General features: G+C 39.0%; 1 protein-coding gene across 9 annotated transcripts in view; it reads left to right on the forward strand.

Annotated features, from left to right (window-relative positions):
* Positions 1-13,659, forward strand: part of Btrc (beta-transducin repeat containing E3 ubiquitin protein ligase) — a 192,347-nt gene that overhangs the window by 162,825 nt on the left and 15,863 nt on the right. For all 9 annotated transcript variants that reach the window (XM_029569622.1, XM_029569621.1, XM_029569623.1 and 6 more), the window contains 5 exons: positions 1,761-1,992; positions 7,356-7,542; positions 12,283-12,379; positions 12,820-12,957; positions 13,430-13,548. In XM_029569622.1, the coding sequence (XP_029425482.1) occupies positions 1,761-1,992; positions 7,356-7,542; positions 12,283-12,379; positions 12,820-12,957; positions 13,430-13,548 (773 nt within the window). The remainder of the gene's footprint in view (positions 1-1,760; positions 1,993-7,355; positions 7,543-12,282; positions 12,380-12,819; positions 12,958-13,429; positions 13,549-13,659) is intronic.

Genomic DNA, 13,659 nt, shown 5'->3' on the forward strand with positions numbered 1-13,659 from the left:
TGTCACCAACTTCGCAAGTTCAGGCAATACCTATTTATTAGCTCATGGTTCTAGAGCCTAGGGAGTCTGGCACATCATGGCTGCATTCTCTACTCAGGTGTCACAAGGCTGAAATCAGTGTGCAGGCCAGCTGAGCTCTTACCTAGAAGATCCTGGGAAAATCCCCTCAGCTTATCCTTGTTGGGAGACCATTCCTTGCCATTATAGTAAGATGAGTCCTCATTGCCTCTCTAGCTCTCAGTAGGAGCTGCTCTTAGATCTGACTATATTCTCCTTGCCACATGTTCATCTTCCTTTTCTGCAAACACTTGGGGGGGAAAAATGAAACTCTGCTTTTGAAGACCTCATATAATTAAGTATGAGGAGAGCGGTTGTGCCCAGCTGGCCTGGAACTCATTATGTAAACTAAACTGGCCGTGGACTTGCAGTCCTTCTGCTTCAGTCTCCTGAATTCTGGAATTGCAGGTGTATGCTACCATTCTTCATTGAGTAATCTCTCTGTTTTAAGGTCAACTGATTTGTGTCCTTATTTCAATCACAACAGCGCCTACGTTAGTGATTGAGTGAGAAAGGCATGTATCTAATGAGACTTGGGGAGCCATCTTAGAATTTTGCTTGCCATGATACCAGTGATTTTTGTTCTTATTAAAATTTTTATTTTCACATTTATTTATTGTGTATGTGTGTGCATGCATGCACATTCCACAGCATGTGTGTAGAGGTCAGAGGGCAACTTGCAGGAGTCAGTTTCTGCCTTCTACCATGTGGGTTCCAAGGATTGAACTTAGGTCACCAGGTTTGGTGGTAAGTGCTTTTACCCCTGAGCCATTTCACAGGCCTTTTCTGTTGTTTTATTCTGTTTTTTTCTTTATAGTACCACTTATAAAAATGTGCTATTTGCTTATGATTTTAATGTGCCTCTTCTCTAGAATGTGTTCTTGATGATACTGTGTTTTTGTTCATTATTATATTCTTAGCCCCATGGACAGTGTTCAATACATTGTAGATGCTCAATAAATGCTTATTAAATGATTCAGTTAATAAAAACTTTATGACATTTAATTTTTTATGACTATGAAGATGAACTGTTTTTGAAAAGGGTAACAAGCATGTGAGTTGATCTGCAAAGGTACTATGAGATCTCTAAATACTCATAAGGTAGGTGTGAGCAAGTAATTGCCTAAATGTCTAGTAACTGCTATATACAAGAAAGAATACATGAGCTTTTTTTGCTTGCTAGTACTTTGTACTTTGTACTTTCACTTTTCATATGTGTATCTCTATAAAATAAGAGTGTCTGAGCTGGATGTGGTGGTGTGCATCTTTAATCACAGCGCTCTCTGTGAGTTCAAGGCCGGCCTGGTCTATATAGTGAGTTCCAGAACACCTGGAGCTACAGAGAGACCTTGTCTCAAAAAGACCAAAAAAAAAAAAAAAAGTGTATGAGTCGTGTAAGTGAAGCGCCAAACTCCTGGGAGACAAGGAGGCCCCTTATTTAAAAAAAGCAAAAAAAAAAAAAAAAGAGTATCTGAACTTTTAGAAATGGATGCTTGGTCTTCCTGCAGTATACCTGAGTTACCACCTTACTTTGGTATTTCTGAGGCATTCCACATAATTATATTTCACAAATATTTAATTTCTGTAAAAATAAGAATAACTCCATAATAAAAATAAAGTTAGCATATCAGAACATTATATCTAGTTCCCTTAATTTCAGCACTTAACTGTTACATGTTTCTTTTAATCTCTTCCTTTTACAGACGAAACTTGCCAATGGCACTTCCAGTATGATTGTGCCCAAGCAACGGAAACTCTCAGCAAGCTATGAGAAGGAAAAGGAACTGTGTGTCAAATATTTTGAGCAGTGGTCAGAGTCAGATCAAGTGGAATTTGTAGAACATCTTATATCCCAAATGTGTCATTACCAGCATGGGCACATAAACTCCTACCTAAAGCCTATGCTGCAGAGGGATTTCATAACTGCTCTGCCAGGTATGTAGACATATACTTGTGAACTCCTCATTAGCTGCAGTTGTAACAGGAGTGCATCTTCAGCTTACATTTCTCTCTGTGATCCACACAAGCTTCAAACTCTTATTAGATAACCCAGGTCAGCCTCAAACTTACAGCAGTTCTTCTGTCTCAGGCTCTCAACTATAAGACAACACCAGTCCTGGCTACATTTCTCTTTTTAAAAGTCTTTATTGGCAGCTGGGTGTGGTGGCATACACCTTTAATCCCAGCACTCAGGAGGCAGAGGCAGTCAGATCTCTGAGTTTGAGGCCAGCCTGGTCTACAAAACGAGTTCAGGCTAACTGGGGCTACAGAGAGACCCTGTCTCAAAAAGACCAAAATACAAGAAAAATCAAAGTGGAGAAATACAAGTTCCCCTTTACTCTGTCTTGACTTATGCCCTTCTGTTCAGCCTTTTTATTTTATGTGTATGATTGTTATGCTTCCATGTATTTAAGTGCACTTGTGTTGTGCAGTGCCCTCAGAGGACAGAAGAGGACATCAGATCCCCTGGAACTGGTGTTACTGATGGTTGTTAGCTGCCATGTGGATGCTGGGAAGTGAACCTGGGTCCTCTGCAAGAGCAGCCAGTGCCCTTAACTGCTGAGCCATCTCTTTAGCCCCATGTTCAGCCTTTTATGTTTAACATATATGTAGGTCCAAATAAAAAAAATTTTTCTGAAGTGTACCTGATTTGAGGTTTGATTTTTATGTTTTAATTTCAGTCTATCATGTACTTCAATTTGAACTGCTCTGGGAATTTATCAACAAAATTGTTTGTTAATACAGTCTCTACCCAGTTCAGACTGTCTAAAACCTCAAAGTCCTCCTGTATCATCTTCCCAAATGCAAGCATGCACAACCATACTCCATAACAGAATACTTGAATTGTAGGAACAATACACATTTTCGAGTATTTTAGAAAGAAGGAATCTTAATCCTTGTTTTGATATGTTATTCACACACACACACACACACACACACACACACACGCCACATGTATGCACACAAATAAAATGAGGTACTTAAAATACTTTCTTTTGGCTATGGTTTTTCAGGGGATTAAACCAGTGTCTTTTTTTTTTCAAATATTTTATTATTTTTAGTCTGTGTGTATAAGTGTATTTCCTGCATGTATGTGAGTGTACCTGTGTTGTGTAATGCTTGCAGAGGTCAGAAGAGAACATCAGATCCCCTGGAACTGGAGTTACACATGGTTGTTAGCCACCATGTGGGTGCTGGGAATTGAGCCCAGGTCCTCTGCAAGAGCAACCAGTGCTCTTAACTGCTGAGCCACCTCTGTAGCTCCCTAGGGTCTGCTTCATATTAGACAAACACATTATTATTGAGCTGCACTCCCAATCCCTGAATTGTGTGTGTGTGTGTGTGTGTGTGTGTGTGTGTGTTGGTAGGTATTGAGACCCTATATAAACACTCTGCTACTAAGTAATACCTCCAGAGTTCCCCTCTCCCAATTTACAGTTATCTAGGACACTGCATAAGCATGGGAAAATGAGGGAAATGTAAAGTTTTTATGTGGGCCAAAAGTTTTATTAGGAACAAAATTGTAGTTACTATTAACTAAAATGTCAAGACTTGTTGGCGGGCACTGTATTTTCTGGTTTGATTTTGATTTTGATGATTATTTCCTAATTACAGAAGTTATAGGAAATAAAATATAAAAATAAAAAAATAGGGGCTGGGAAGATAGCTCAGCTGTGGAAGCTTGAGGACCTGAGTTTGATCCCCAGGACCTACGTTAAAAAAAAAGCCAGGGGTGAGGGTACGTATATAATCCTGGGAAGGCAAAATAGGCAGATCCCTGGGGCTCTATTGCCTCTGTTCATACTTGTGTGAACACACACATGCACACACAAAGTATAAAATATAAAAATAACAATTTCCCAGAACTCTACCACAAAGAGAAAACCACTGTGCTACTAGTATTTTGGCATTTAGCCTTTTTGTTTTGTTCAGGTATGAATATTTCCCTATGATCTAAGATCATGTTTTGTAACACCTTTTTTTTTCCTTTTTGGTCTTTTTGAGACAGGGTCTCCCTGTGGCCCCAGCTGGCCTGGATTCACTATGGAGACCAGCTTGGCCTTGAACTTATAGAGATCCGCCCTGCCTCTGCCTCCCGAGTGCTGGGACTAAAGGCATGTGCCACCACACCTGGCTGTAACACTTTTCTTAGTACATTCTCGTCGTATATTTTCATTAAATATGTTAAGGTATATTTTCCAAAGTGTATGTTCTTACAAACATTTTATTTACTGTAGTATTCTTCCCAATAGTTTAAACACATTGTTTAGCCCCTTCATTAAACCTTTAGGTAGTTTTTATTCTTTCCCTATATAAATTATGCAATGGTACACATTCTTATGCATTAATCTTATAGACGGCCTTGAGAGAAAACATCCAACGTAGAATTACTATATTAGAGAATATGAAGTGGTTTTATTTGTTTTTGGTATGTGGAAGGGGGTGTTTGAGTTTGGATTTGGGGGGGTTGCTTTATTTTTTTGAGACAAGGTCTCACTATGCATCCCTGGCTTGCCTGGAACTTGCTATATAGATCTCATATATACTTGCTATATTGAATTCACAGAGATCCACCTGCCTCTAACTCCAAAATGCTGGGAGCAGACTCCCTCCTCTCCTTCCTGTATTTTTTGGAGATAAGTTTTTTCTGTGTAATTCATGTTGGCCTTGGACTTTCACCATTCCTCAACCTCCCAAATAATGGGCTTACAGGTGTGTACCTCCACACCCACACCCACTTCAGTTTTAAGACTTTTTTTTTAATATTTTTTATTTTTATTACTTATGTATATATGTGTGTGTGTGTGTGTGTGTGTGTGTGTGTGTGATTTGAGTGAGGTGCTAGTGTTACAAGCTGCTGTAAGCTGCCTGATATACATGCTGGAAATCGAACTCGGGTCCTCTGGAAGAGCAGTACAGGCTCTTAACCACTGAGCCATCTCTCCGGCCCCCAGTTTTAAGACTTTTGAAACATGCTGGCAAGCTATCCTCCAAGAAAAATATACCAACTTAGTAGCCTTCTCAAAGCTACATAGTACTACTTTGTTTAATCTTTGTGAGCTATATCTTTTTGGGGGGGGGGTGAGACAGGGTCCTTCTGTAGTCCCAGCTGGCCTCGAACTTACTATGTAGACCAGGCTGGCCTAGAACTCACAGGGATCTGCCTGCCTCTGCCCCCTGAGTGCTAGAATTAAAGGTGTGCACCACCACACACAGCCTCTGTGAGCTATATCTTAAAATTTTGTTTTTCTAAATTTGGGATTTAATTTGCCCTTTAAAATTAAAGAAATGCTTATTTGTATCTTAGAAATAACCACTTTAAAACTAAATCCTACCTGTGCCCTTTGTTAAATAGATTTTTGCCCTCTTGTAATATATTGGATTTTATTTTAGCCATAGGCAAGCAGTTTTCTTTGTACAAACAATCTGAGTGTACTTATTGCTATGTTCCCCCCAATCATTGAGAGATGCTACTATCTCAAACTTACACCACTAAGAATTGAACAGGAGTTGATTAGACCAGTGTATTTTGCCTAATACCGATCCCTAGTGTGTATCTGCTGACCACTCTATGAGGTATTAAATTGTGTCTAATGCTTTACAGTCATTTAAACTTCTAAACCTACACCATCTGGCTACATTTAGTAAACCAAACTACTTCAAAAACTGCCTATAATCCGTTAATGTAATGGTTTTGTTTGGAGTGTTAGGTGAAATTACTTCCAGCAACTTATTACAGGTACATAGTAAATGATTAGGAGCAACTTGATGGCAGCCATTAAAAATATAAGAAAACCTTTTGGAAACTTCTGATGTTGTAGAAGTTTGAATATAAAAATTCAAGAAATGAGCTGGGCATGGTGACATGTCTTTAATCCCAGCACTGGGAGGTAGAGGCAGGAGGATCTCTGTGAGTTCAAGGCCAGCCTGGTCTACATTGGGAGTTCCAGGCCAGCTGGGACTACAGGGAGACCCCATCTCAAAAAAAAAAAAAAATTCAAGAAATGCATCATTATATTTTGCGTGAAGAACTAATTATTATTTCTTTAATTGGCTTATAGTCATGTTCCTTTAATAAGAATTAGGTGATGGATGTTTCCATCTGCTTATGCTTAAATATGAACATGTGATACCAGCCAAACAAGATCCATTTAAAGCTTTCTTCCCCAAGTCAGCTGGAAAATGTGACAGCTATCCATACAATTTTTATAATTAGAATAATGTTTAATAAGCATATTTGGATTGTTGCTAATGACATCCAAGTGTGTCTCCATATGATTCAGGGGAAACCCACAAAGTTCAATGTAGTATTCTGTCCTTTTCAGTTCATGCTCATAGAAGAAAGACTCTGAAAGAATTGTCAACTACATAAGTCTTTACAAAACCTTAAAGAGTAAAAACTTTGAATGTTTTTGTCTCAATTGTGAACTTAGAACAGCAGCCAAAAAAGGCAGACATCCTATTTTATAGTTCTTTCCACTAATTCTTTACAGATTTGGGTGGTAGAAAGCTCTAATTGCAAAGCCCTCCAAGTCACACCACCCATGATCAACTTGCCATGTTCTCTTGTACTTCCTACAAAAGGTCCTCTGAAATGCTATCCAGTTGTCTATTGGCAAGATTTTTTTCCATTTTTGGTCAACTGTCACTTAAGTTTATAGCAGTAGCTATTCTCAAAAATGGTTTTTAAACATAAGAAATTAAACTCATCTTTGAACTTTAACATACCTCTATGTCTTTCCTCTTAGGATGCTCCTATACAATCTGTATTTCCATCTCACTTTCTGCATGCCCAGAATTCCATAACCCAGCACATTCTGACTTAGTGCCTCTCCCCAGTACATTTGAAAGATATTTCTTTCATTGAATAGCTTTGGAACTGCAGCAGTAATAGAAGCAGAATGAGAAATGGACCTAATATCAGGATTGGGGGGTCTGAATCTCAGAGTTTGAGATGCCATCTGTAGAACGTCCCCTAGTGCTGAAATCCATATAGATAGATGTGAATTGTTTTCTAGAATCCTTTTTATTTTTAATGTCTTGGGGGTTTACTGGTTGTTAGCTTTAACTTTCTTATCTAACAGAAAAGGGAAAATACTGTTCATTTCTGTAACCTTATGGAAAAATTATTGACACTCATTTTACCCAAGCCTCTGTTTGAGGAAGAAACTGGACTACACTAGGGACAGTGATGTGCCTTCATCACAGCAAGTGCTGTTCTGTTTTAAAGGACCTTTTGTGAAAAATTGTTCAGCACCCTCTCTATTCTTGTTCTTTGCTTCCTCCCCTCACCATAGCACGGGGTTTGGATCATATTGCTGAGAATATTTTGTCATACTTGGATGCCAAGTCACTATGTGCTGCTGAACTTGTGTGCAAGGAATGGTACCGCGTGACGTCAGACGGTATGCTATGGAAGAAACTCATCGAGAGAATGGTCAGGACAGATTCTCTGTGGAGAGGCCTGGCGGAGCGAAGAGGGTGGTGAGCCTTTAACTTTTCTTCCTATTAAAGAGCTTCTAGACCTGGTCATTTAGAATCACTAGAAGATTGTTGGAGCCAGTAAGACCACTTATCATTTACTATAGTTACTTTGCTGATTCATTGCTAAAATTGTAAAAAAAAAAAAAATCATTCATGTACACAACAGTCTTTCTTCTGACCAGTCAATCACAAATGACATATTTTGTTAATACTGCTTTGCAAAACATAATGGAAAACTGACTACCCTGCTGATTAGAACATCTTGTCTCAGAGCAGAAATTGGTATTATGCCAAAAGTTTGAGGGGCAGTTTTTAAGGCAGATAGGATGACTTTGAATCAGTTAGAAACTGTCAGATCCTGTCAGATTCCTCCTAATCTAGGAAAAATGCTATTTTTTTCCTTCTGAAAACTTCTTGTATTTAGCCTATACCTCTGGTATTTTATCACCTTTGTAATCAAAAATTAGTTTTATGTCCAACTAGAATAAAACTATAACTATCACAAAGAATGAAAAATAGAATTTAGTACAAATCATTGTTTCTTCTTAAAACTTGTATATCCTTTAGATTTTTGTGTTTAATTATGAATTCCCTATGGCATTATGCAGTCAATAGCCTGAAAGACTTCTACCAATTCTGTTGTTTTCATAGCATAGTAGCACTATTTAATTAGAACTTCTTGAAGATATCATTCTTTACAGAATTTTGTCTCAGAGCGTGTTTCTAGAATATCACCATAAGCAAGTCAGGTATGCAACTACAAAGTAAGAGTGCTAAAAGATAGCTGGGTATTGTAGTGCATGTCTGTATTCCCAGCCAGGGGGGAAGGAAGTTTACAAGTTTGAACAACCTCATCTACCTCATCTATATAGCATGACCCTGTCTCAAAAAAAAAAAAAAAAATTAGTCACTGGCTACACCATAGGTACGAGGCTTTAGGTTCAGTCCACAGCACTATAAGAAAAAAACAAGTCTTCATTTAGCTGGGCATGGTGGTCCACACCTGTAATCCCAGCACTAGGAAAGCTGAGGCAGGAGGACTGCCAAGTACCAGGCCAGCTTGGGCTAGTGAGGCTTGCCTTGTCACAAAAAAATCTAAAAAATGGGGGGTGGGGTGGCAGCTAGTGAGCCCTTATTTCAAAAAACCTATAAAGAAAAAAATAGGGGGCTGGAGAGATGGCTCAGGAGTTCAGAACACTTGCTTAGAGGACCCAGATTCAGTTCCCAGCACCCACATGGTAGCCAACAACTATTCTTAACTCTAGTGGTTCCAGCTCCCTCTTCTGGCTTCCATGGGCATTGCATACACATGGTGCAGACATGCAGACAAAACACTAATACACATAAAATTTTTAAAAAGAAACAGGAAAAAAAAATGAAGGAAAATACTCATGGACCAGCCTTCCTCAGAATTTTCATAAAATTATATTTGGCTCTCCTGCATTTATGTCCTTAATTAAGTTATGAATACAATGACCTCTGAGTTTTATGGCAAGTGTTTTAGAGATTTCTGTCATTCTAGATATTGGGAAGACTCTTTAAATTTTCTTTCAAATTCAATTAAAGGCTCCAAACACGAGCAGTGTTTTTGCTATGTAACTATATAAATTAAAGCTTTTTTTCTTTCCAAATGTTTTTCTGTCCTCTCATCTTCTATAGGAAAGAAGAAATTCATAGCTCACTTCATTCTTTGGAGATAAAATCTGATTGTACAGCATTATGACATCATTTTGTTTGTGACACCATACCCAGCCTAGATCCTCCCTTTATTTTTGAGACAGCATCTCTCTGTAGCCCCAGCTGGCTTGGAACTTGCTATGTAGACTGGCTGGCCTTGAACTCACAGAGATCCACCTGCCTCTGCCTCCTGAGTGCTAGAATTAAAGGTGTGTGCCACCATGCCCACCTGAGAAAGTTCTCATTTTCACTATTTGAAATTATCTTACCTACCCCTCTGTGCTTCCTTATTATGTCCTTGAACCTGTCCCTATATAGTATCTTTGAAAGTATTTGCCATTTCTTCCATCCAAAAATATACAAGTAAATACAGCCTTCCTGGGAAGACTTGAATCACTAAGATTTAACTTCCACTTTGCTATTGTATTTCATACCTAGGTGGATTTGACAGTTTGCCCCTAGGACACGAACTTGGCCATGTTCTCTCTTAAATAATGCTAGATACGCTCTCTCTGCTCAGAAATGCTAAGTCTTAAAAGTATGATAAAAGACCAGTTTGGAAAAGTCCATTTTCTTAATCAGGAGATCACATTTTACAATAACATTCTGAATTTATTATTTTACATTTATCATGTACTCACGTTCTCATAGGTACCTGAGCATATCTCATAGAAGTGGTCCCTGTTGTCAACGAGCATACATCATAAAAGATTTTGACTTAAAGCAGAAACAGACTGAGAAACCAGCTCTCAATATTTAGCCACCATTTTGTAGCATCTTTGATTTGAAGAATTTCATATACTTTAGTAAGACACAGTAAAGGTGATGGGATAGAAATGAGATCAGAAGTTCATGAGTACTATTTCCTGAGGACAGAGAGATAGTATCATTGAACATGAGGAAAATCCTGGAATGCTCTTATAGGGTTGCCAGAGACTCAAAGAAGACAAGAATCTCAGGAATGAATGGAGGGGGGGACACCACAATAAAATAGTTAAAAATCTCATTTAAAGCCAGGCATGTTGGCACACACCTTCGATCCCAGATCCTAGCACCTGCAGAGGCAGTTGGATCTCTGTGAGTTCAAGGCCAGCCTGGTCTACATTGCAAGTTCCAGGCCAGCTGGGGCTACAGGGAGACCCTGTCTCAAAAAGACAAAAAAGGGCTAGAGAGATGGCTCAGCGGTTAAGAACATTGGCTGCTCTTGCAGAGGACCTGGGTTTGATTCCCAGCACCTACATGGTGGCTAACAACTGTCCTTAACTGCAGTTCCAGGGGAATCTGATGCCTTCTTCTGATCCCTGCAGGCATTGCACAACACGGGAGCACTTAAACACATGCAGGCATAACATTCAGACACAAAAATATTTTTTTTAAGTAAAAAACAAAATCTATTATTTGTATGCAAAGTGTTCATATAATCAAATTGCTCAGAGAAATGTGCCTTTAATCCAGAATTATTTCAGAGTATCTTACTTACCCTTTATGTTGATATATCGTATTTCATTAGTCTCCCTTTAAAAAAGTATTATTTTCACTTCTCCATTGCAGATTTTCTTTTCTGTATTAAAATAGACATCAGAGCCAGCCATTTTCCTGATGGGAAATTTTCTGAACTAATTTTCAAGGTGTATAATAGGGAGAGGGCAGGGGAGAAGCACTCCTGGAGACAGCAAACAATTAATTATATTGTAATGGAGCTATAGAGGGAGGAGTGGATGACTGGCCCAGAGAAAACATGATTTCTCTGGTGCCAGGATTACACTCAGAGGCATTTCTGCCTATCTCCACTTTGCAAGGCACGGTGCCAGTGAGAACAGCAGTTAGTGCATTCATAGTGGGGTTTACTAGCTTCCACACCGTGTTTGGTGGGTTCTTAACTTCAGGATAAGGAATTAAATTTTTTACCCAGCAGGAAGTGATTGCTATTTACTGATTTTTTTCTTGGTAGCAAAGATCTAGCTTGGGATATGAGTATTCCAGAGATGTGTTGTCATAAGGAAGGAGATGCTAACAAATGCTGCTCAGTGGAATCAAGGAAAAGCAGGAACCACATCTGTGTGTGCGCATAGCCAGGAACACACCTGTGCAAGTCAACACCTGCCTCACATGTGATAGCACTGTGCACTTAGCATTTCTTGTGACCTCCTCCCTTCTTGCTGCTGGACATTCATGAAGTCCCTTTGTTTTCTATTGAAATGCACTGAATTGCCTCTTTTGGCAAACTGCCACAATGACCCAAAGCAGCCTGAGCAGCCCACACACTTTTTAAAAAAATATTTTATTTATTATTTTTATGTGTATGTGAGTATTGCCTGCATGTAGGTAAGTGCACCCATGTCATGTAATACCCAAGGAGGTCAGAAAGGCTGTTGGATCCCCTGGGACTGGAGTTATGGACAGTTGTTAGCTGCCATGAGGATGCTGGGATTTGAACCTGGATCTTCTGCAAGAACAACCAGTGTTCTTAACCACTGAGCCATCTCTCCAGCCCTGGCAGCAGCCCACACACTTTACTAAACCCACATGATAAATTCCTAGAAACTTGATCTTCATGACAGAAGCACTGCTATTACCCACCATGCTAGGCTCTTCTGATGCTGGCACAACTTAACTCAGGAAGGAAAGACTCCAGCCCTTTGCTGGCTTAAATGTAGCACAGTGGTATAGTGGTAAAAACGCTTAAACAGCAAGGTACTTTGGATTCAGTCACCAGCACTGAGGAGAAAAAAGTAATGGTTAACATTTATATGAGTAGAAAAAAAAAAAAAAAAAAAAAAAAAAAAACAGTGAATGTACAGAAGACTAATAGACCAATAGATAAATTCTGATTATGTACCTATCAACATATGCAAAGAGCCTGGTACTTCGACACTAGAAATCAATGTTGGTCAAATTCCTTAGATCTCAGGAAGTTACACCTTGACATGGGACTCCTGAAATCATCTTAGTGTCACTACTTGCCAGGTTGGTTAAAGGACATGTGGAATGGTAGCAAGCAATAGAAAGCTCTTTGTAAATGTGTAATATTTTGATCTTCATTGGGAAATGTTTGTTTTTTAGGGGACAGTATTTATTCAAAAATAAACCTCCCGATGAAAACGCTCCTCCCAACTCTTTTTATAGAGCACTTTATCCTAAAATTATACAAGATATTGAGGTAAGAATCTATTTATTTTTGGATATTTCCCAAGTGGTAGAGAATCACTAGTATTCTTCAGTTACAATATTGTTACAGAAAATCCATTAAGATTTATCAATGTGGGTTAAAAGTCAGTGTCTTTACTAGTGAATAGGATTGGTAAAATACAGTAAATGTCTAGGCAAATTTTGTAAAGCTTTTAAAAATGTTTGCTGATAAACAGATGAGAGGGCAAGAGAAGATTGCCACCTTCCTAACACAGCAATGGGACATTTGTACTCCTAAGCTGATACATCTTTCGAATTGAGCCTCCATGGAAGGTTGCACTGAGCATGCAGCCTTACCTAATGCCTAGTGTTCAGTTTGCCTATAGGTGTATATATCCCATAGACTCATACACTGAGGCATTGGTTCGGGTCCTTTCCTAATTAACTACCCCATTCAATCTTTCTTCTTAGACAATAGAATCCAATTGGAGATGTGGACGACATAGTTTACAGAGAATCCACTGTCGAAGTGAAACAAGCAAAGGAGTTTACTGTTTACAGTATGATGACCAGAAAATAGTAAGCGGCCTTCGAGACAACACAATCAAGGTGAAGTCTCTTGGGTTGCAGAGCATAGTTGTGGGTGCAAGGGTGACTGTGTTCATAAAGCAATCTGAAGCATAAACCCTAAGCATTATTTCTAAGGGTAGATTGGCTCCATTCCCAAAGCCAAAATCATTTCCTTAAAGGGAAGATGTCTGCTGCTCCCTAGAAAAGCCTACAAATGGATAGTCCCAGGGTTGAATTCTCTTCTTCAAGTGCACTGAGGGGGCTGTTATTCTTTTGGCCATGATCATAATTATAGGCTACCCTTATACCTTAATGAAAAGGATAAAGTTTGCATTAGAACCGAAGTCAACGTATATATATATATCGGTGCTTAACTGTACCGTAGGAAAGAATGCAGTCCACCCTCCTCCGGGCTTTGATGTTTGAGGGGAATCAAACACATAATAGAGCAACAAGTCTCCACAGCACCCCATTATCACAGTGATTAAAAGGATCTTGTTTGCCATCCTAGATCTGGGATAAAAGCACATTGGAATGCAAGCGAATTCTTACAGGCCACACAGGTTCTGTCCTGTGTCTCCAGTATGATGAGAGAGTGATCATAACTGGATCGTCGGATTCCACAGTCAGGTAAGAAATTTCAGCTGTTCTTTTGAACTCAAAATCAGCTCTGCTTTGTTCTTTGTCACAGATATTAATTTTCTACATGTCTGCATGAACACACTTCTGAAACTAAAGAGT

Source organism: Nannospalax galili, unplaced genomic scaffold (assembly GCF_000622305.1).
Source record: "Nannospalax galili isolate Female #2095 unplaced genomic scaffold, S.galili_v1.0 scaffold161, whole genome shotgun sequence".
Classification (NCBI taxonomy): Eukaryota; Metazoa; Chordata; class Mammalia; order Rodentia; family Spalacidae; genus Nannospalax; species Nannospalax galili.